Here is a 25,136-nt window from a genome sequence, read left to right on the forward strand (position 1 = left end):
CTAAGAGGCTTCACCAGCTCCCACACTAATGCATGTCGTGTCAAGATGTTTTCAGATATTATGTTATCTCTGCAGTGCAACAAACAAAACAATTGGCATTTCACAGTAGCAACATGTGTGTGATACTATCTAACATGCAGGAGACATATTGCTCAAGTAGTACCCCGCAATACAACACCAATGTAGGACAAACCTTAATATTGGCTGTGTAATGCAATCAAACAAAAGGGCTGATCTGATTGGTCAAAAGGCCAATTAGTGGCAAAAGATCTGAAATGGTCTGCCTGTGTAAACGCAGCCAAGTTAATACAAAGGCAATTGTAAAGGGAAGCTTTAAATGTAACACAAATGTTACTTTGATACCTATCCAAGCTGAAGAGAAGGCTAATGCAACATGAATGAAATAGAAATCACTTAGTACATAAAAGTTCCTAAGAGTGGATTCAGACTTAATGATTTTAGGCTGTGTACAGTATACAAAAAGGAAATATTACAGTTTTTGATTTGTCTGTAAAGCCAAATTGATGGCTGTCCTAGTCACTGGGTACAGAAGTTCTGTTGCTAATTGTATAGGTCATTTACAATACCCCTACCTTGCCATGAAATCTGAACAACAATCATAATGTAGACGTCATAACCATTTTCTCACAGTCATTTTTCAGTTTTGTGTTTACTAATATTGCATAGTAAACAGATTAAATAATTGATTGTGCAAAAGAGCGAGTGCATGCTCTAGCCTTTGTGGCATTAACAATTTCATAGGGAATTAGGTTATAACCATTGCCAATAGTTCAGTATGTGTTTCTATTTGTTCTGGTTCCAACCAGTGGAGCAATTCTAGTGTTTTTGTGTATTGACATTATTTTAAGTGTATAAGTGCTGGTACAGTAACTGCTCAACAAGACTATGTTGAAGTGTGGATTCATATTACAAAAATTGAATCCACTTCATTCCATTAACTGTGTATTGCATAGGCTGTTTGCTAGACACTAGATTCCAAAAGCATTCAAACATGAACAAATTTGCTAAGGATTTGTCTATAAATGTTCACATTTTTAATTTAACTAGGTAAGTCAGTTTAGAACAAATTCTTATTTACAATGACGACCTACACCGGCCAAACCCGGACGACGCTGGGCCAATTGTGCGCCGCCCTATGGGACTCCCAATCCTGTCCGGTTGTGATACAGCGTGTACTCGAACCAGAGAGTCTGTAGTGACGCCTCTAGCACTGAGATGCAGTGCCTTAGACCGCTGCGCCACTCTACTGTGTGTGGCAAATGTGCTAAGGATTTGTCTACTTTATGTGGCAATGTCATCAAATTACATTAATGTGTGTTTAGTGCAGGGGTGGAAAACAAATAGACATCAAACTCAAAAATATATGCCTCAACTTTTAGGCAATAAGACACTTCGATTAGGCATACATTTTGAAAGTGCAGATTTAGTAGGTTATTTTTGGGGGTGTTTAAGTGCATACATTTGTTCTCACGTTTATGACTTTGAAGTAACAGACACATTCATTCAGGCAGGACACAGTCTTTTGGTGTGTTTGGAGTTGTAGTGGCTCCGCATGTCCTTGCGAAGGCGAAACTTCTCCCCACAGACGCCACAGATGTACAGGTGCACATCCATGTGTTTCTCCAGGTGCTCGCCGCTGGGGAAGATTTGAAAGCACACCTGGCAGATGGTCTCCCCGGCCGACAGGTGCGAGATCATGTGGCGCACATGGTCGTGTTTGAGGAAGGTGCCCTGGTCGCACACGGGGCAGACGTAGCGCGCCATGCCCTTGTGCATGTCGGTGTGCAGCCGGAGCTGCCGCTCACGCAGGAATTGCTTGCCGCACGTCAGACAGCTGAACTGCTTCTCCTTGGTGTGGACGGTGTAGTGCTCCCGCAGGTGGCAGCGCTGGTAGAAGCCCTTGCCACAGATGGCACAGAAATGCTTGCGCCGATGGTCAGGCTCGACACCGCCATCCTCCAGCAGGACAGGGCGGAACAGCTCCTGCTCGTGGCAGGTCAGAGCGTGTTCCAAGGCCAGGCTCTCACTCTGGAAAAGCAGGCCACAGTGGGGGCAGGCCAGGTCGCCCCCCTCCAGCAGCCCATCGTCCATGGCCTGCAGTTCCTCTGGCAGGGGCGTGTCGCCTTCCTCCCCATGAGAGTCAGTGTCTGCACTCTGAGGTTCGCCACAGCGCTCAGCATGCTCCTGCAGTTGCCACCCCTTGATTAGGACCTGGCCACACCTCCCACAGGCGCAGATGTGGCCCATGTGGCTGGAGATGTAGTGGGCTGACTGGTACTCCTCCGTGAGAAGTTCTCCGCACAGCTCACATGGCAAACTTTCCCCGTCCTTCTTCTCCTCTTTAATCTTGTGCATCTTGGCAGGTATGCCAGAATCCTCATTGCTGGACATGTGCCCTTCAAATGGCTTGTTGCTGTTGTTCATGACGGAAACACCAGCCTCGGGCTCCTGGTCACATTTAATCGGGTCCCTCATAGTGTCATTGAGTGCACTGTGCCTTGCTCTGATATCTCCTACCTGGACCACTTTAATGCCATCCATCATCTCGGACACCACGTTTTCTTCCGGCTCCACCTTGATGGGGATATTTCTGGCAGATCCAGGCTCGTTTTCCGTACCAGTTGCCACAGACTTGATCGCCGTGTTAGAGTCAGATTTGTGGTCCGGCCAATCTCCTCTAGCCTTGCAGACCACCCTGTGCTCCTCCATCCCCTCAGAGGCCGAGCTCTCCGCCTTGCTGGAATCATTGTCTGTCTCTGCGCTGGTCCTGGGGACCTGGAAGGCCTTACGGTTGGTGCAGGTGAGGATATGCTCAATCAGCAGCTTCTCGCAGCTGAAAACAAAGCCGCAGTCTTCGCAGGTGTAAGTGCGTCCGAAGCGGGGGCGCTCTTTTAAGGTGGCGATCCGGGCGCTGGGCCTCTTGCGCAGGTCACAAGGTTGCTCAGCTACACTGTCTAGAAACGGTGATGCTACTACTACCAAAGGGGGTGCCACATCCTCCACCACGAGTGGAGGCCTGTTGACTGGGACAAGAATGCTTGGTCGCACAGGCACAGCAGTAATTGCAACTTTGGGCAAACTTTTGGGATCGCTCTCTGGGGCACCTGGCTTCTGCTGCTCATACATGCGGACTCCAAACATCATTTTGCCGATAATTGCCGGGCCAGCAGAGGAAGAGGAGCTGGGCGAGGTGGTGGAGGAAGAGGTAGAGGAGGACGGTGTGAGGTTTGAGGCACTTCTGATGTCCCCGAGGTCCTCCAGGGAGTCGGGGATGTAGTACATCTGCAGGAAGGCCATTGAGGCCTTGAGCGCCTCAAACTCGTAGCTGCCCACCACGATGCGGCCCAAGTACATGAGCTGCAGGATTAGGTCGAAGCACTCCGCACTAATCTGCATGTTGCTGAGGTCCATGCGCACCGTCCCCTGTTGGTCTTGGATGAACATCATGCGGAAGTAGGAGCTGCAGGCAGCCAGCATGGCCTTGTGGGCCCGGAAGTAGATGTCGCCGATGGCGATGCAGCAGTCACACAGGAAGCCCCACTCCCGCTGGTTGTTGAGCTGCTGCAGGACATGCTCACTGTGGCTCGGCCTCGCCATCAAACTGGAAAAGGAGCAGAGAGAGAATTAGCAAAGCAATGCTTCAATCTACAGATGCTAAATAACAGCAATGTAGCACCAAGTCTGTTCGAAAACAAGTGTGTAAACTTGTGCAGAGACCAATTGCATGTCTTACGATGTCTTTATAAGCTAAATTAAGCTGTTATTTCTTCATGATACCCCTAGTAAAATAAAGGTTAAATACAACAATATAAGAGACATATCTGAATCAGTCTTTTCACAACACAAGAGGAGACCCAACAAACGCAACATAAAAACAAAATTGTAGGTACTCCACACTCCTAGGCATTCGATAATTTATTACATTATTTTTAAAGATTAACACTCATGCCTTAAAAAGGTGGAATCCGAAGGTCGCCCCAGTTCTTGTGTTGTGTTTTCACTTTTAATGAAAACAATAGGGTTGAGCCCTGAGCCTTTTGGGCTGGCCTTTTGGGCAAGGTGTGTCATTGTGCTAAATCCTGCCTACTCAAACGACGCTGCTGCAATGGCTCCGGGGCTGAAGAGGAAGGAAAGTCACCTGCGAGCTGCAGCCGCCAAAAGCAAACACAGAGCAGACTAAGCCAACAAGCTAGCTAACTTGTTTGCAGATAAACTGTCCTGGTAGCAGGGACAACATTTTCAGAAAATATCGACAGAAACAAGCATAATTCTCAGTTTTTGGATCTGAATCAACTCGACACCAAAAGAGAAAAAGAAGCGAGAAAAAGACTGCTCATGACAAATCCAGAAACTGGATAAACTTTGGAATACATTTTGAAAGTTGGAAGAGTGCCGCCGAAATGGCCCCCTTCTCATGGACTGGTAGGTAACTGTTGGGTGGAGTTTTTAGCCTGCTAGCTACTAACCTTAGTGTATACAATGTTGAAGCTAGAAAACATGGCTACTTAGCTGGCTAGCTAACATCTTCTGTATTCCGACTTTTGTTCTCAAAGGAATCTAACTATAGCTATGGGATGTAAACACATTTGTGCACAAAATTGGAGAGAAATAAGCTTTTTGTGCATATGGAACATTTCTGGGATCTTATATTTCAGGTCATGAAATATGGGACCAACACTTTACTTGATCACACCACAACTCGGTAATCATAAGGCATACACCCTTTCCCTTCTTCTTACCAGAGAGATGTTTGTTTCTGTCGGCGCGATGTGTGAAGAAACCGGGTGGCTGTACCGACTCTAACGTATCCCTAGTGAGTCATGTTTCCGTGAAACAGAGAATGTTACAATCTCTGATGTCTCTCTGGAAGGCGACCCTTGCTCGGATTTCGTCTACCTTGCTGTCAAGAGACTGGACATTGGCTAGTAGTATTCTCGGGAGCGGTGGGCGATGTGCCCATCTACGGAGCCTGACCAGAAGACCGCTCCGTCTGCCCGTTCTGCGGCGCCGTACAGTCGCCTACTGTACTCCCTGTTCACCCATGACTGCACGAAAATGCACAACTTCAAGACCATCATTAAGTTTGCTGATGACACAACAGTGGTAGGCCTGATCACTGTTAACTTCTTTGGGATAGGGGGCAGCATTTTCACGTTTGGATGAAAAGCGTGCCCAGAGTAAACCGCCTGCTACCCAGGCCCAGTTGCTAATATATGCATATTATGGTTATGGTTATGCACATGTGTGGCCTGCTGGAGGTCATTTTGCAGGGCTCTGGCAGTGCTCCTCCTTGCACAAAGACGGAGGTAGCGGTCCTGCTGCTGGGTTGTTGCCCTCCTACGGCCTCCTCCACGTCTCCTGATGTACTGGCCTGTCTCCTGGTAGCGCCTCCATGCTCTGGACACTACGCTGACAGACACAGCAAACCTTCTTGCCACAGCTCGCATTGATGTGCCATCCTGGATGAGCTGCACTACCTGAGCCACTTGTGTGGGTTGTAGACTCCGTCTCATGCTACCACTAGAGTGAAAGCACCGCCAGCATTCAAAAGTGACCAAAACATTAGCCAGGAAGCATAGGAACTGAGAAGTGGTCTGTGGTCACCACCTGCAGAACCATTCCTTTATTGGGGGTGTCTTGCTAATTGCCTACAATTTCCACCTTTTGTCTATTCCATTTGCACAACAGCATGTGCAATTTATTGTCAATCAGTGTTGCTTCCTAAGTGGACAGTTTGATTTCACAGAAGTGTGATTGACTTGGAGTTACATTGTGTTGTTTAAGTGTTCCCTTTATTTTTTTGAGCAGTGTATATTGACGGAATTAATCGAACAAAAGGACCATTTGTGATGTTTATGGGACATATTGGAGTGCCAACAGAAGGAGCTCGTCAAAGGTAAGGCATGAATTATATCTTTATTTCTGCGTTTTGTGTTGCGCCGGGAGGGTTGAAATATGATGGTCTGTGATTGGTAGCTGGGGTGCTATCCTCAGATAATAGCATTGTTTGCTTTCGCCGTAAAGCATTTTTTAAATCTGACACGTTGGCTGGATGCACAACAAGTGTAGCTTTAATTTGGTATATTGAATGTGTGATTTCATGAAAGTTAAATTTTTATAGTAATTTATTTGAATTTGGCGCTCTGCATTTTCACTGGATGTTGGCCAGTTGGGACGCTACCGTCCCACATATCCCAGAGAGGTTAACAATGAGACAGCCTATAGGGAGGAGGTCAGAGACCTGACCATGTGATGCAAGGACAACAACCTCTCCCTCAACGTGATCAAGACAAAGGAGATGATTGTGGACTACAGGAAAAAGAGGACCGAGCATGCCCCCATTCTCATCGACGGGGCTGAAGTGGAGCAGGATGAGAGCGTCAAGTTCCTTGGCATCCACATCAACAACAAACTAACATGATCCAAGCACACCAAGACAGTCGTGAAGAGGGCACGACAAAACCTATTCCCCCTCAGGAGACTGAAAAGATTTGGCATGGGTCCTCAGATCCTCTTCCTCAAAAGATTTTACAGCTGCACCATCGAGAGCATCCTGACAGGTTACATCACTGCCTGGTATGGCAACTGATTGGCATCCGATCGCAAAGGCACTACAGAGGGTGGTGCGTATGGCCCAGTACATCACCGGGGCCAAGCTTCCTGCCATCCAAGACCTCTACACAAGGCGGTGTCAGAGCAAGGCCCACAAAATTGTCAAAGACTCCAGTCACCCAAGTCATAGACTGTTCTCTCTGCTACCGCGTGGCAAGCGTAACCGGCGCACCAAGTCTAGGTCCAAGAGGCTTCTAAACAGCTTCTACCCCAAAGCCATAAGACTCCTGAACAGCTAATCAAATGGCTACCCAGACTATTTGCACCCCCCATGCTGCTACTCTCTGTTATTATCTATGCATAGCCATTTTAACAACCCTACCTGCATGTACATAATTATCTCAATTACCTTGACACTGGTGCCCCCCCCACATTGACACAGTACCGGTACCCCTTGTATATAGCCCCGCTATTGTTATTCACTGCTGCTCTTTAATTATTTGTTTTTCTAATCTCTTACTTTGTTCTTAATTTTCTTTTTAGGTATTTTCTTAAAACTGCATCGTTGGTTAAGGCCTTGTAAGTCAGCATTTCACTGTAAGGTCTATACCTGTTGTATTTGGCGCATGTGACAAATACAATTCGATTTTATGTTATTAACTATTACCAACTGCTGTCTATTTGGTTAGAAAGATGGTTCTATACAGAGGATAATTCTATACTGAATGTAGAGCCATCCTCCTATAGGTTCACTTCATCCCTTACCGAACATACATACATACATACAAGTAGGTTAGGTAAGGGATGAAGTGAACCTGTAGGAGGACAGTTCTCCACGACAAGGGTTGGGTGTGAAATGACAGTAGGCTGTTTAATACTAAACCATACTGACTGATGTACCAATCCACGCCACTCAACTCGATTATCCATAGTTGCCTCTTGATACAGCAACAGTCTTAAAATGCACTGTTACCTTGAATGCAACATTAAGATGTTAAACTTTCCAACTCCAAATGAACTCTATGACATTTCCCATTTTTACTCTCCATCTCACTGCAGTTGTTCTCAGAAGACAGATCAGTGTGTGTGTAGAAAACATATATTTGACAAGGTTAGTCAGGCTCCTACTTCATCACCCTGGACCACTACACCTACGAGGCAGAGGACGCCAATTTTGACCTGTGAGTTACCTTTGACCTTGACATAACTTTCTAAGGCTTTTGGAGTCATGGTTGTTCCCTAACTCATCTTGTGCCTTACACAACTTAACACATATGTATCCATTCACCTTCCTCAGTGGAGTCCTGACCTGGGGTATCAAACTCCAATATTTGTGAAATCAGAGCAAGGCTTCAACCGCAGAGGGACATCAGGGAAATCTGTGTTTTTACAAAAGACGTGGCTTACGGACAATAAACTCGACTCTGCTATTCATCCAGACGGCTTCTCCATATTTCGATTGGATCGAGTGGTGGCTTCTGGTAAGTCAGGGTTAGTGGCTATGCTTCCTGAAACAATTCCTGGTGTACCGAAGTTGAAAACATTGCGAGCTCCTTTTCACCCCAACTGGAGTTCCTGATGCTTAAATACCGACCCCACTATATGCCAAGGGAATTCACGTGTGTTATTATCACAGCTGTGTACATACCGCCACAAGCAAAACCAAGGCGGCACTCAGCGAACTGTAAAGGATCATTAGCCTGCAAGAATCCTCTCACCCGGAAGTAGTCTTTATTGTTGCGGGTGACTTTTAATCAAACCAGTCCAAAACAAATGTTGCCAAAAAAATCACCAACATGTATCCTGCCCCACAAGAGGATCCAGCGTGCTTGACCATGTATACACAAACATCCATAAAAAAAAAGATGTTACCTTTATTTAACTAGGCAAGTCAGTTAAGAACAAATTCTTATTTACAAGGACAGCCCTACTCCTTCCTCATGCCCTGCGGGGCTTCTTTAGCTAAATAGCCCAGTACTGTTCTGCCGACCGTCACGTTGTACAGCACCATATTTTCTGTTCCATCCTAATGGAAACCCAAAGGGTTTTTAATTTTTCTTGGAATAGAAAAAACATTAGTCAATTTAATTAAGCAAGTACCAGTCAAAAGTTTGGACACACCTCCTCATTCCAGGATTTTTCTTTATTTTTACTATTTTCTACATTGTAGAATAATAGTGAAGACATCACAACTATGAAATAACACCGGTCTCCTGCGTGCCCCGCATTCTGTAGTACAGATATGGCCTGCTCTCCCTTATGTAAGGAATTAGGCACTTTCCCATGTTTACTACAGTATGTATTGTAGACTGCACAGTAACCTAATAAACAAAAACACATTTCATCAATATAATAATGATAAACACACTCTCAAACTGCAGATGATTATTTAGTTATGGATCCATAATGAATTACTATGGGAGTAAATATCACTGATTTACAGAAATATTGGAACAAAGTTGTCTAATGAAGGCAAACGATTTAGAATCCTCCAATCCTGTAGCCTACTCCCGACCGTCACTTTGTACAGCGCCATATTTTCCATTCCATCCTAACGGAAACCATGAGGGTTTCGTTTTTCATTTCTCTCTGAATAGAAATACCATGATATTAATCAAATTAAGCGAAATTTCTTAATCAATCCCATATACTATGTTATTACAAAAAAGGTTTTAAAATATCTTGTAATGCCAGTACGGAATACTGTCAAATGCTTCTCAAAGGTGGTCAAACTAGCAATAACTTGCATTAACAAAATAAATGGCTGACAAATAGATAACGTGCCACCGAATGCTGCAGCAGCCGCAGTACGACACACTTTTAAAGGAGGAACCACTGTACGTTTTTTCCAGCAGCAGACTATGATCGATAATGTCAAAAGCTGCACTGAAGTCTAACAAGACAGCCCTCACAATCATTTTACCATCAATTTCTCTCAGCCAATTATCAGTCATTTGTCTAGGTGCCGTGCTTGCTGAGTGTCCTTCCCTATATGCGTGCTGAAAGTCTGTTGTCAATTTGTTTACTGTAAAATAGCATTGTATCTGGTCAAACACAATTTTTTTCCAGAAGTTCACTAAGGGTTGGTAACAGGCTGATTGGTCAGCTACTTGAGCCAGTAAAGGGGGCTTTACTATTCTTGGGTAGCAGAATGACTTTAGCTTCCCTCCAGGCCTGAGGGCACACACTTTCTAGTAGGTTTAAATTGAAGATGTGGCAAATAGGAGTGGCAATATCGTTCACTATTATCCGCAGTAACTTCCCATCCAGATTGTCAGACCCCGGTGGCTTGTCATTGTTGATAGACAACCTCTTCCACACTCACTTTACGGAATTCAAAAGTACAATTCTTGTCTTTCATAATGTGGTCAGATATACATGGATGTGTAGTGTCAGCGTTTGTTGCTGGCATGTCATCCCTAAGTTTGTTTATCTTGCCATTGAAAAAGTCATTAAAGTAGTTGGCAATATCAGTGGGTTTTGTGATAAATGAGCTATCAGATTCAATGAATGATGAAGCCGATTTGGCTTGTTTCCCCAAAATGTCATTTAACACGCCCCAAAGCTTTTTACTATCATTCTTTATATCATTTATCTTTGTTTCATAGTATAGTTGATTTTTTATTTAGTTTAGTCACCTGATTTCTTAATTTTCAGTACATTTGCCAATCAGTTTGGATCCAGACTTATTTGCCATACCTTTTGCCTCATCCCTCTAAACTAAACAATTTTTCAATTCCTCATTAATCCAAAGGGCGTTGGACTAGTAACCGAAAGGTTGCAAGATCGAATCCCCGAGCTGACATGGTAAAAATCTGTCGTTCTGCACCTGAACAAGGCAGTTAACCCACTGTTCCTAGGCCGTCATTGAAAATAAGAATTTGTTCTTAACTGACTTGCCTAGTTAAATAAAGGTTACATTAAGAGCATAACATTTCTGTACCCTAATCTTCTAATTCTTGTCTAACCAATAACAAAACGGGGATTAAGTGAAAATAAAAATCTGATTGATTTATCAGGACCAGTCCCCATGCTTGCCTCAGAGCAGCGTGAAACGGTGCTAATATAGTTGTAGGCTTTTGCTTCTAACTTCAATATGCTCTTTAAATAAATAAGACCTACACCATTTTTAACAGCACATTACTCAACACTAGTGAGACTCATTTCACCTACCTAGGTATATCGAATATATATATTTTTTCAATGACGTTACTCTCCGCCAATAATTGCATTTAGAGGATTGGAGGACTCTAAATGAATATCTAAGGGGAATTTTTTGTTAGATATTCTCAGATATTCTCACAGATTCTAAGGGGCTTTTATATAATTCTTAATTCATGAATAATAAACGCTTTGATTAAAAATTAACAATATTTTGGAGATTTCGTTTTCAGGGAGAAAAAGGCAATTCTTGAACACGGGGTGAGACATTCTCACTCGCTTGTTCTGTACTGTTCTGTAGATTCAACCCAATGATTCGTCTGACAAACAAAGAACTTCGCGTCCTGCAGGCCCAGGCATGGATCAAAGCTTGCGAGACATTCAATAATGTCATCTTCACAGACGAATCAACCGTGGTCCAATTTGCTCAAAATTGCTACAGAAGAAAAAAGATCAAGAAGATTAATGAAAGCATAAAGATGTTTTGAGTTAGAAATGTAACACTTTAGAGTACATAAGCATCGAATACATTGCAAGTTGAGGGATTTTAAAAAGTCTATTGTCCTGCTAATAGGAAACATTTGCATGATGGGCTACATTCTTTTTTGTAACCACAATGTCACACAATTTGTATCAACCTTTCCAATTGCTTTTAGAGTTTAAGATTTACAAATGTGTGCTTTTAATTATTAGTTACATTGTGTTAGTTCGAACGTGCAGACTTTTTTCTTTAAATGATTGTTTTATGTAGGATGCTACATTTTTGACCAGTTGCAACTGTAAGTAGGCCTAATAAAAAAAATCCTAGGCTCGTAGCCTACCTCAGACAGTTAAGTTATTTTATATAGGTCTAGGTTCCAAGGAAATAGACTCCAATTAAGCCCTCTTGTTGTTTGTAAAGTCAATTTTAAATGAAGATTATTGTTGAAATTAATTGCTCGACTTGTGTTGCAAGTCTGTTGGCGTGCAACACTTGCATAACAAGTTAGCTATATTTTCAGCACCAGCCACTGTTCACCTCCTATGATTACGCTGCAGTGGCCGCCAGTTGTTTTTTAAATTGAACCTTGATTTACCTAAAGTCAGGTAAGAACACATTTTTATTTACAATCACGGCCTACCCCGGCCAAACCCGGATGACGCCGGGCCAATTGTGCGCCTCCCTATGGCACTCCTAATCACGGTCAGATGTGATACAGCTGGCATTTGAACCAGGGACTGTAATAATGCCTCTTACACCGAGATGCAGTGCCTTAGACCGCTGCGCCACTTGGGAGCCATGATTGATAGATATATACAGTATATATGATTTTTCCCCCCCAGACCATTAACCGTGTGTAGGTAGATGGAAAGATGGATCCAAATGACTGGGGGGGGGGGGGTTCACACCTAGCTCGGCTATTAGACAATTCTTTAGTACAGGTTGAATTGTTTAGCTAATAGCCCATCCTGCTACGCTTGTGAAAAACTGATAACACTTTTACCCCTTTCCACATTTTAAAGATTCCAATTGATAGTATTTTTTGCCACAATCGGCCCCAACCCCAATTAATAAATTTAGGCACAGTCGATAGCGTGCTGGACTTCAAGATAGAATGTTGAGAGTTCGAAATCTGCTCCCTGCTTGTTTCATTACATTTATTATGCCGGTCTCAGAGCAAACAGCCTGGATTGTTCTCCCATCTCGTTCCTCGCTCTCTTCCACGCGTCATTCAGCACGCTTGTGGGCATGCTGGCAGGATGTACTGTTTTTATTCTGTATATATGAATTACAAATCAGCCTTTAGTTAAATCATGTTTCTAGTCTATTGCATAGTTACAATGTGTAATCATTGATGTCCCAGGAGCAGGAGTGGTAAAAACTGTTGAGGTGTATGATTGTAATACATACATGCAGACACCGCATCATTCACAGAATGGAGTTTGATACACCTGGTATTGGATATGACTGAAAAATAAAACTTGCTAAATAGCGATTTTCGTAAATTAACCTGTCTGACTCTAGCGTTCCGCCAGCGGAACTCCTCCCACATTCCACTGAAAAGGCAGAGCGCGAAATTCAAAATATATTTTTTAGAAATATTTAACTTTCACACATTAACAAGTCCAATACAGCAAATGAAAGGTACACATCTTGTGAATCCAGCCAACATGTTTGATTTTTTAAATGTTTTACAGCGAAAACAGCACGTATATTTATGTTAGCTCACCACCAAATACAAAAAAGGACAGACATTTTTCACAGCACAGGTAGCATGCACAAAGCCAACCTAACTAACCAAGAACCAACCAAACTAACCAACAAACAACTTCATCAGATGACAGTCTTATAACATGTTACACAATAAATCTATGTTTTGTTCGAAAAATGTGCATATTTGAGGTATAAATCAGTTTTACATTGCAGCTACCATCACAGCTACCGTCAAAAATAGCACCGAAGCAGCCAGAGTAATTATAGAGACCAACGTGGAATACCTAAATACTCATCATAAAACATTTCTGAAAAATGCATCGTGTACAGCAAATGAAAGACAAGGATCTTGTGAACCCAGCCAATATTTCAGATTTTTTAAGTGTTTTACAGCGAAAACACAATATAGCATTATATTAGCTTACTACAATAGACTACCACACTACCGCATTCATTCATCAAGGCACGTTAGCGATAGCAATAGGCACGTTAGCGTTAGCGAATAAACCAGCAAAAGATATTAATTTTCACTAACCTTCATAAACCTTCCTCAGATGACAGTCCTATAACATCAGGTTATACATACACTTATGTTTTGTTCGAAAATGTGCATATTTAGAGCTGAAATCAGTGGTTATCCATTATGCTAACGTAGCTTCTTTTTCCAAGAATGTGCGGATATTTCTATTAGACTCTCACCTATTCTGACCAAATAGCTATTCATAAACATTACAAAAAAATACATGTTGTATAGGAAATGATAGATACACTAGTTTTTAATGCAATCGCAGTGTTAGAATTCTAAAAATATCTTCATTACGACATAAGGCTTATGTTATAGCGAGAGAGTGGCCAAAACCTGGGCGCAAAACTACTAGTACACAGTTCGACAGATATATGAAATAGCATCACAAAATGGGTCCTACTTTTGGTGATCTTCCATCAGAATGTTGGACAAGGGGTCCTTTGTCCAGAACAGTCGTTGTTTGGATTTAGAACATCGTTTTTCCCTCTTGAATTAGCAAGCACACTGGCCAAGTGGCGCGAAGCTCTCCATTCTGAACAAAGGGCACACAACGCAACACGCCTAACGTCCCGAATAAATTTCAAAAATCTAATAAAACTATATTGAAAAAAAATACTTTACGATGATATTGTCACATGTATCAAATAAAATCAAAGCCGGAGATAGTAGTCGCCTATAACGACAGCTTTTCAAAAGGCAATCCCACTGTCCTCCTCGCGCCTTCCTGAAAACATGAAATCGGTGACACGTCATTCCAAGAGGACGTATTCTATCTCAGACCAAGATAATCACCTCATTTCTTCTCTCACTGCATCTTGACATCCAGGGGAAGGTGTATGACGTGCATGTATACTAATAGGTATCATGCCCATTTATAGGCAGGACCCAGAAGAGAGCCTCGATTTCAGACTTTCCACTTCCTGGTCAGGAAGTTTGTGCCAAATGAGTTCTGTTTCACTCACAGATATAATTCAAACGGTTTTAGAAACTAGAGAGTGTTTTCTATCCAATAGTAATAATAATATGCATATTGTACGAGCAAGAATTGAGTACGAGGCCGTTTAAATTGGGCACGTTTTTCCCCCAAAGTGACAACAGCGCCCTCTGTCCTCATCAGGTTAACTTGATGACAAAAAAATATGCACAATCGTTTGTCTCTACACTAACTAACATATTCCTCTCAATTGTACATTTTTTTGCTTGGCTCATTATGACTTTATATTTACTTAAATTAGCTTCCACCATAATGTTTTGTCAGCCATCTTTGCTGATAAAGTTATCAGGGACGGGTGGCTTGCATCAAATTCGTCATTGGAACCACTCGATATGATTGGTCATATAAAAACATTTGGACCCAAATGCATAATGAGTGCTCGAACACCTCCTTGTGGTGGTCTGGAGCAATGAAACCGTGATGCTAGGTACCTCTAAATCCCGCGGTGTAAGCTCGCAACTTTTATAGGAGGAACCACTGTATGTATTATGGCTTTACACCCCCTGCTATAATGTAGATAAAGAGTTACTTGTCTAACAGATTAATGGAAGCCTCTCAAAAATAATCCAGGTTGAAGCAGGAATTCCCCAGGGTAGATGTTTAGGCCCCTTGCTTTTTACAATCTTTACTAACGACATGCTACTGGCCAGCCAAACCCACCGCCCTATAGGACTTTCAATCACGGTTGGATGTGATGCAGCCTGGATTCGAACCAGGGACTGCAGTGATGCCTCTTGCACTGAGATGCAGTTCCTTAGACTGCTGCACCACGCGGGAGCCCAACGTAAAGCGCTGCAGATATTTTCGGAATGGGTAGCAAGGAATAAGTTTGTCCTAAATATTTCCAATAACTAAAAGCATTGTATTTGGGACAAATCATTCACTAAACCCTAAAGCTCAACACCACCTTGTAATGAATAGTGTGGAAATTGAGCAAGTTGAGGTGACTAAACTGCTTGGAGTAACCCTGGATTGTAAACTGTCATGGTCAAAACATATTGATACAACAGTAGCTAAAATGGGGAGAAGTCTGTCCATAATAAAGCACTGCTCTGCCTTCTTAACAACACTATCAACAAGGCACCTGGCTTTACTGAGCTGGACAAACTTCTCTCATCGACGAGAGCCCAAGAAGCAATTCCCCCAGTGCGCATCTCTAGTCAGAACAGGCCTTGCACAAACTTTTCCCGCCGGCACATTTTTTGGCTGGCGCCCGCATTGCCTTTGTTGTTGTTTTCCTTACAAATAATAACTTTGGACGTGTGCATTCATATAAAAGTAAGTGGCTTATTTTCTGTATATATCGTGTAGTCGTTTCTACTATAGCGTACCGTATGTATGGAGCATAATGTATTCAGTGTTATTCACGTTTTCAAGTTCTGGTGACAAATCATGCATTCCGATTCTTGCATAGATTGTAATAGACAGATATGATGTGTGTAAAATACGTCTTTGAAGGTTATGATGAGATAATGCTGAGCTATTTACCAGCTATATGTGGCGCCATGTTTGTTGACATCATACAATGCATTCTGGTTGTCACGTAAGCATCTGTCAGACCAAAGACGTTATAACAAAACGAGGTGAAGGGATGGTTCACTCGACTGACTTATAGTACTTTCAAGACACCTGGGAAATCTGAAAAATACGAAGTCAAATCACGACGTCAGTGATCTTCAGGTCAGAAAGTAGGAGCTCTAGAAAAAGGCCTAAGTTCCTGAGTTGGAATTCCGTGTTGGATGACCGTTTTTTTTCCAGAGTTCCCAGTTGTCTTGAACTCACTGAAGTTGGAAGTCAGTTGTTTTGAATGTGGCATCAGATTGTAACTATGGCACCTCAGGGTTGCCAGCTCAGACCCCCCTTTTCTAGGGGTTTTACTTTTATTTAGCTTATAAACTTCTCCTGTGTTTGCCCCCAATTCATTGATAAATCCCCATCATAACTTCCTGCACCACATCCCTGCACAATACCTTCCTCCATTTCAACCCCCCATGGACTTGAAATCTCCCACAAATGAAGCTAATCCTCCCACAAACTCCTCGAAATTGGTTTTGACCAAATCTGGCAACCCTTTTGATCTTTCGCACTACAGTTAGGCTAGGCAGTAGGCTTACATTTGGGTTGACAATCTGCGAGGTGATAACATTTTATTTTCTTTGTGATTCATCAAAAACTGTAAACGCCTTGTCAAGTCATGTGCTCCGGTTCTTGTATACACTGTAACAAGTATCTTGAACAAAAATATGAATGCAACATGTTCAATGATTTTACTGAGTTACAGTTCATATTAGGAAATCAGTCAATTGAAATAAATGCATTATGCCCTAACCTATTAGTTTTCACATGGCTTGGGTGGGCCTGGGAGGGCATAGGCCCACCCTCTGGGGAGCCAGTCCCACCCACTGGGGAGCCAGTCCCAGCCAATCAGAATGAGTTTTTCCCCACAAAAGAGCTTTATTATAGACAGAAATACTCCTCAGTTTCATCAGCTGTTTGGGTGGCTGGTCTCAGACAATCCTGCAGTTAAAGAAATCAGATGTGGAGGTCCTGGGCTGGCATGGTTACACGTGGTCTGCGATTGTGAAGCCCGTTGGACTTATTGCCAAATTATCTAGAACGACGGAGGCGGCTTATGGTAGAAAAATGAACATTCAATTCTCTGGCAACAGCTCTGGTGGACATTCCTGCAGTCAGCATGCCAATTGCACGCTCTTTCAAACTTGAGACATCTGTGGCATTGTGTTGTGTGACAAAACTGCACATTTTAGAGTGGTCTTTTATTGTCCCCAACACAAGATGCACCTGTGTAATGATCATGCTGTTTAATCCGCTTCTTGATATGCCACACTTGTCAAGTGGATGGATTATCGTGGCTAAGGAGGATGCTCACTAACAGGGATGTAAACACATTTGTGCACAACATTTTAGAGAAATAAGCTTTTTGTGCGTATGGAACATGGGAACAACACTTTACATTTTGCGTTTATATTTCTGTTCAGTAAACTTCAAATATTTGTAATTTTTTTCAGGCAATGGGCGCAGCCATCTTTGAATTTGTTTATTTGCGTCTTATAGTGAATGGCATTTTGGGATTAGGGAGTTTTCGCTTGTCAAACAAACAAACATGGCTCTCATCATAAAGAATTTAGTTGCTGTTAGCTTAGTTGACACACATCTAAACAACATGACATTTTTCCCTTGTGCTCACCAGAGATGTGGTGCATTGTAAACAAGTCTAGCTGTTAGGTCGCTAACTTATGTTATTTAGGCTGGTTTATGTAATGAGTTTGGCTGTGGATGTGTTCCATGTGATGCTTGGATGATGAAGTTAGCATTTATCTTTTACAATAAAAGGTGAAATTGAGGAATATTTCACATCAGTACAAAACAGGGTTAACGAGACCACCCTCGTCCCAGTGCCCAAGAAAAACAAGGTGACATGCCCAAATGACTATCACCCTGTCACGCTTACCTTGGTCATCATGAAGTGCTTCTAGAGGCTGGTCATGGCCCACATCAAGCCCAGCATGCCAGGCACACTGGACCCACTCCAATTTGCCTACCGCTCCAACAGATCCACGGAAGATGCCATTTCCATCGCTATTCACACAGCCGTAACACATCTGGACAAGAGGAACACTTATGTGAGAATGCTGTTCATTGAGTCAGTTCAGCATTCAACACTATTGTTTCCTCCAAGCTCGACACCAAGCTCAAATCCCTGGGTCTGGACACCACCCTCTGCAACTGGATTTCCTGACGGGTAGTCCATAGGCTGTGAGGATTGGCAACAACACCTCCTCCATACTGACTCTTAACACAGGGGCCCCCCAGGGGTGTGTCCTCAGTACTTTGCTGTACTCCCTGTTCACCCATGACTGCGTGGCTTTGCACAACATCAACTCCATCATCAAGTTTGCTGACAACACCACCATTGTAGGCCTGATAACCAACGAGTCAGCCTATAGGGAGGTGGTAAGTGAACTGACATTGTGGTGTCATCACAACAACCTCTCCTTCAACGTCAGCAAAACACTGCACCATTGAGAGCGTCCTGACCGGTTGAATCAAGGCCTGATACGGGAATTGATCCATCCACGACCCAAGGCGGCTCTACTCTAAACGGTGCCTGAAGAAGCCATGCAGCATCATCAAGGACCCCACACACCCAAACCACGAGCTGTTCTCTTCCTTACCATTGGGCAGACGGTATTGGAGCATGAGGTCTGATAGAAACAGTCTCTGAGCATGTTGGTATCTACAATCCATCAGACTGCAGAACACTTCATATGGACTGACCACCTGCTCTGATTCTCCACACCTTAGCACACATGCACTCACTCACTCATGCTACATGCACATCACAACTGTTGCAACCAGACTCTATTATACTGCTAAATGTATACACTTGCTCCCCATCCTCCCCTTCCCTAATACATGTGTAAATATTGGACTACAAATTGTGCCTTCCTGTATTATACTTATGTCAAATGTTTATTCTATTCTACTGCCATTTACCTGCAAGTAGGCATTTCGTTGGACAATGTGTACCATGCGTATCCCATATATACGACTAATAAAACCAGAAACCTGTTGTGTTGGCATAGTTTACCAGACCAGTGGGAGGAGGTGTTGATGACAGTGATGAGCCCCAGTGTGATCTCTACAAACAGCCTCTGTGCCAACAGCATGTCTGATGACAACAACCAGATGATATTCTTCCACCCTGGATCACAGTAAACACACACCTAGTCTCTCTCTCTGTATGCCTGTTGCACATGAGAGAGAGTAATGGGTCTGTATATGCAAGTATGTGTGTAGTGTAGGATATACACTACCGTTCAAACGTTTGGGGTCACTTAGAAATGTCCTTGTTTTTCTTAGAAAAACAATTTTTTTGTCCATTAAAATAACATCAAATTGATCAGAAATACAGTGTAGACATTTTTAATGTTGTAAATGACTATTGTAGCTGGAAACGGGTGATTTTTTATGTAATATCTACATAGGTGTACAGAGGCCCATTATCAGCAACCATCACTCCTGTGTTCCAGTGTCATGTTGTGTTAGATAATCCAAGTTTATCATTTTAAAACGCTAATTGTTCTTTAGAAAACCATTTTGCAATTGTGTTAGCACAGCTGAAAACTGTTGTCCTGATTAAAGAAGCAATAAGACTGTCGTTCTTTAGACTAGTTGAGTATCTGGAGCATCAGCATTTGTGGATTCGATTTCAGGCTCAAAATGGCCAGAAACAAAGACCTTTCTTCTGAAACTCATCAGTCTATTCTTGTTCTGAGAAATGAAGGCTATACCATGTGAGAAATTTCCAAGAAAATGAAGATCTCGAACAACGCTATGTACTGCTCCCTTCACAGAACAGCGCAAACTAGCTCTAACCAGAATAGAAAGAGGACTGGGAGGCCCCGGTGCACAACTGTGCACAACTGAGTGCAAGAGGACAAGTACATTAGGGTGTCTAGTTTGAGAAACAGACACCTCACAAGTCCTCAACTGGCAGTATTATTAAATAGTACCCACAACAAAAAAACGGTCTCAACGTCAACAGTGAAGAGGCGACTCCGGGATGCTGGCCTTCTAGGCAGAGTTCCTCTGTCCAGTGTCTGTTATTTGCCCATCTTAATCTTTTCCTTTTATTGGCCAGTCTGAGATATGGCTTTTTCTTTGCAACTCTGCCTAGAAGGCCAGCATCCCAGAGTCACCTCTTCACTGTTGACGTTGAGACTGGTGTTTTGCAGGTACCATTTAATGCATTAGCATCGAACAGCCCCCGTGATATGCAACTTTTCAGGGAAGTTAGAAACCAATATACACAGGCAGTTAGAAAAGCCAAGGCTAGCTTTTTCAAGCAGAAATTTGCTTCCTGCAACACAAACTCAAAAAAGTTCTGGGACACTGTAAAGTCCATGGAGAATAAGAACATCTCCTCCCAGCTGCCCACTGCACTGAAGATAGGAAACACTGTCACCACTGACAAATCCACTATAATTGAGAATTTCAATAAGCATTTTTCTACGGCTGGCCATGCTTTCCACCTGTCTACCCCTACCCCGGTCAACAGCACTGTACCCCCCACAGCTACTCACCCAAACCTTCCCCATTTCTCCTTCTCCCAAATCCAGTCAGCTGATGTTCTGAAAGAGCTGCAAAATCTGGACCCTTACAAATCAGCCGGGCTAGATAATCTGGACCCTTTCTTTCTAAAATTATCTGCTGAAATTGTTGCCACCCCTATTACTAGCCTGTTCAACCTCTCTTTCGTGTCGTCTGAGATTCCCAAAGATTGGAAAGCAGCTGCGGTCATCCCCCTCTTCAAAGGGGGGACACTCTTGACCCAAACTGCTACAGACCTATATCTATCCTACCCTGCCTTTCTAAGGTCTTCGAAAGCCAAGTCAACAAACAGATTACCGACCATTTCGAATCTCACCATACCTTCTCCGCTATGCAATCTAGTTTCAGAGCTGGTTATGGGTGCACCTCAGCCACGTTCAAGGTCCTAAACGATATTTTAACCGCCATCGATAAGAAACAATACTGTGCAGCCGTATTCATTGACCTGGCCTAGGCTTTCGACTCTGTCAATCACCACATCCTCATCGGCAGATTTGACAGCCTTGGTTTCTCAAATGAGTGCCTCGCCTGGTTCACCAACTACTTCTCTGATAGAGTTCAGTGTGTCAAATCGGAGGGTCTGTTGTCCGGGCCTCTGGCAGTCTCTATGGGGGTTCAATTCTCGGGCCGACTCTCTTCTCTGTATACATCAATGATGTCGCTCTTGCTGCTGGTGATTCTCTGATCCACCTCTATGCAGATGACACCATTCTGTATACTTCTGGCCCTTCTTTGGACACTGTGCTAACTAACCTCCAGACGAGCTTCAATGCCATACAACTCACCTCCGTGGCCTCCAACTGCTCTTAAAAATGCAAGTAAAACTAAATGCATGCTCTTCAACCGATCGCTGCCCGCACCTGCCCGCCCGTCCAGCATTAGTACTCTGGACGGTTCTGACCTAGAATATATGGACAACTACAAATACCTAGGTGTCTGGTTAGACTGTAAACTCTCCTTCCAGACTCACATTAAGCATCTCCAACCCAAAATTAAATCAAAAATCTGCTTCCTATTTCGCAACAAAGCGTCCTTCACTCATGCTGCCAAACATACCCTCGTAAAACTGACTATCCTACCGATCCTCGACATTGTAATTTACAAAATAGCCTCCAACACTCTACTCAACAAATTGGATGCAGTCGATCACAGTGCCATCCGTTTTGTCACCAAAGCCCCATATACTACCCACCACTGTGACCTGTACGCTCTTGTTGGCTGGCCCTCGCTTGATATTCATCACCAAACCCACTGGCTCCAGGTCATCAACAAGTCTTTGCTAGGTAAAGCCCCGCCTTATCTCAGTTCACTGTTCACCATAGCAGCACCCACCCGCAGTACGCGCTCTAGCAGGTATATTTCACTGGTCACCCCCAAAGCCAATTCCTCCTTTGGCCGCCTTTTCTTCCAGTTCTCTGCTGCCAATGACTGGTACGAACTGCAAAAATCGCTGAAGCTGGAGACTTATCTCCCGCACTAACTTCAAGCACCAGCTGTCAGAGCAGCTAACAGATTATTGCACCTGTACATATCCCATCCAACTACCTCATCCCCATACTGTATTTATTTTGCTCCTTTACACCCCAGTATCTCTACTTGCACATTCATCTTCTGCACATCTATCACTCCAGTGTTTAATTTGCCTTATCGTAATTACCTTGCCACTATGGCCTATTTTATTGCCTTATCCCTTCTCCCTTACCTCATTTGCACACACTTTGTATATACTTTTTTCTACTGTATGTTTGTTTATTCCATGTTTAACTGTGTTGTTGTATGTGTTGAACTGCTTTGCTTTATCTTGGCCAGGTCACAGTTGTAAATGAGAACTTGTTCTCAACTAGCCTACCTGGTTGAATAAAGGTGAAATAAAATAAAACCTCTGGGACTTGTTGGATTGGAGGGTGAGGGCTAGGGCCATTCCCCCAGAAATGTCTTAATGCAGCTGGTGGCCACACCAGATACTGACTATTACTTTTGATTTTGACCCCCCCCCCCCCCCCCCCCATTTGTTTAGGGACACATTATTCCATTTCTGTTAGTCACATGTCTGTGGAACTTTTTCAGTTTATGTCTCAGTTGTTGAATCTTGTGATGTTCATAAAAATATTTACACCTCACCAACATTAGACAACTATACAGAAAGCTCTTGAAATAAGTAAATCAAATCAATGATGAGAACAGTCAGATTAACCAATACATGACTGGACACAGTGGCGTAACGGGAAGATCGGAATACCATGAACCAAGAGGTTGTGAGTTCAAATCCCAGGTGAGAAAATGTTGAATATTTACGGTATAAATGAACATGCACAATGTTAATCATCTACTTCAGTGTGTAAAATATATAAGTTAAAATCACTGTGTGTGAGTCTCCCCAACCTTGGCAACAGACAAAGCTATGAATTGATCAGTGGTTCACCAATCAGGGCCTTGATGTTAGGCAGTGTCAGAGGAAGGCCCTAAAAATTGCGAAAGACTCCAGCCCCCCTAGTCATAGACTGTTCTCTCTGCTACCACGAAGTACCAGAGTGCCAAGTCTAGGTCCAAGAGGCTTCTACCCCCAAGCCATAAGACTCCTGAACATCTAATCAAATGGCTGCCCAGACTATTTTAACAGTATCTAACAGGTAATATCTAACAAAACCTAATACCTAACAAATTCCACAACAAAACCTAATACACACAATCTAGTAAAGGAATGGGATGAGAATATATAAGTATAAAATATATGGATCAGCAGTGACAGAGTGGCTAGGATGCAATAGATAGTGAAGGATACAGAATATACATGAGATGAGTAATGCGAGATATGTAAACATTCTTGAAGTGGTATTATTAAAGTGACTAGTGTTCCATTTATTAAAGTGGCGAATGATATCAAGTCTGTAGGTAGGCAGCCGCCTCTCTGTGCTAGTGGTGGCTGTTTAACAACCTGATGGCCTTGAGCTTTGATGCACCTGTACTGACCTCGCATTCTAGATGGAAGCGAGGTGAACAGGTACTTGTAACTTTTATTTCCTATTCTTATGTTTTAAACTGCATTGTTGGTTAGGGGCTTGTAAGTAAGCATTTCACTGTAAGGTCTACACCTGTTGTATTCGGCGCATGTGACTAATAACATTTGATTTGATTGGCTCGGGAAACAGCAACAAGGTGTAATTCAACTCTTTGGGGGTTCAATTACACCCGACAACTGATACACAGAAATGATCCCATGAAACGTATCTCGAACGTTGATATTTTATATTCTGAGAACATGGCAACCCTATTCTGTGTATGTTTGGTGGGACACTGATGGCATATTCTCCTCGTCCACAGAAAACTGGACACGTGAATGTTCTTGCAACGTTCCCATAAAACGTGTCTAGAACATTAATATCTTAAAGATTCTGATAAAATGGTAACCACATTCTGGGTAAATTCTATTAGACATCAAGGGAATGATCTCTTTGAAATATTCCTTGCACATCATGGGCACATCCCTGTGAAAACATGAGTTAATGACCTAATGAGATTCTTAAGGAACCTTCTCTAACGTTGTGGGGACGTATTTGTTAGCTGGGGTGGGCCTTCAACCAGAGGGTACAATAGGGACAAATCTGCCGTGATTCGGTTATTCTAGCAAGGCCCTTAATCCCTAACTCCAGGCGTGCTACACCTGTGGCTGACTCTGGCATCCAGCCGCTCAGTGTGCGTGTACCCCGGGAAGCAAAAAGGACCGATTTCTATATAGCTTATCATTTTTGATGTGATATACAGCCAGCCTGTCAATGACATATGTTCTACAGTGTTGACATAGTTATTGCAGACTGAACTTCTCTAAGCATTTGTAGCCTTTTTTATTTTAAGCTTTAGCTGACTAAAATCCACTCCATAGTGTAGGAAGTTGAGTTCATCAGAAATGTCTTTCAGCTATTCAAGCCTAAATCTATAACAGCCTAGAATGCATTTGAAGGTAGTTGACCACAATGAACTATCTGCTATCATCAATGGTCTACTTTGAGAATGTGCAGTCAGCAAAGTGATACCCTCATATGTATGGTTCAAAACAGCAGTTTCTTTGTCAGGACTCCAACGGCTCAAATTGAGAGGTTTTACATCCCACCCACGCATCTTCATTGGCCTTTTTTGGAGACTGTCGCGCGGACATCATATCTGTCAATCATACCGCAATAAAAAGTAATAATCAACTAGACAGATTTACAATAATTCCAATCGGAGCAACAGAGTTGTACTTCTTGAAAATATCGGGGGACCAAACAAAGTGAAACCAAAATGGAGAGCTCCACGGCAGTGTTGTCGGTAATGTCACGCAAGCACGCACTGCCACCCCCGCGCTGCTTCCCGCATTCACGCTATGTGAAAAAAAGAACAAGGTTTTTCCAAACGCAGAAATGTTTACTCTGTGAAAACACTGAATAAATACTCACCGAAAATAAAGGTGGCCGACTGTGGCTGTAGTAAAACTCAAGTTGGGTTGTACTGTCCAGAAGTTCCACCTCAACCGCTTTTATCCAAGCATAAAGTTGTGACGAGAATAATCGCCAGGG

General features: G+C 43.0%; 1 protein-coding gene across 2 annotated transcripts; it reads right to left on the reverse strand.

Annotated features, from left to right (window-relative positions):
- Positions 1-1,200: 1,200 nt before the first annotated feature.
- Positions 1,201-25,136, reverse strand: LOC120019476 (zinc finger and BTB domain-containing protein 1-like). 2 transcript variants are annotated; one of them, XM_038962776.1, is made up of 2 exons: positions 25,017-25,136; positions 1,201-3,622 (listed from the first exon to the last, which is right to left on the reverse strand). In XM_038962776.1, the coding sequence occupies exon 2, from the start codon at positions 3,616-3,618 to the stop codon at positions 1,525-1,527; it is 2,094 nt and encodes a 697-aa protein (XP_038818704.1). In that variant the 5' UTR covers positions 3,619-3,622; positions 25,017-25,136; the 3' UTR covers positions 1,201-1,524. The 2 variants fall into 2 exon arrangements, 1 of the variants encoding a protein (XP_038818704.1); XR_005472335.1 differs by lacking the exon at positions 1,201-3,622 and adding an exon at positions 17,960-18,071.

This window comes from Salvelinus namaycush, chromosome 24, assembly GCF_016432855.1.
Source record: "Salvelinus namaycush isolate Seneca chromosome 24, SaNama_1.0, whole genome shotgun sequence".
In the NCBI taxonomy this organism is placed as follows: Eukaryota; Metazoa; Chordata; class Actinopteri; order Salmoniformes; family Salmonidae; genus Salvelinus; species Salvelinus namaycush.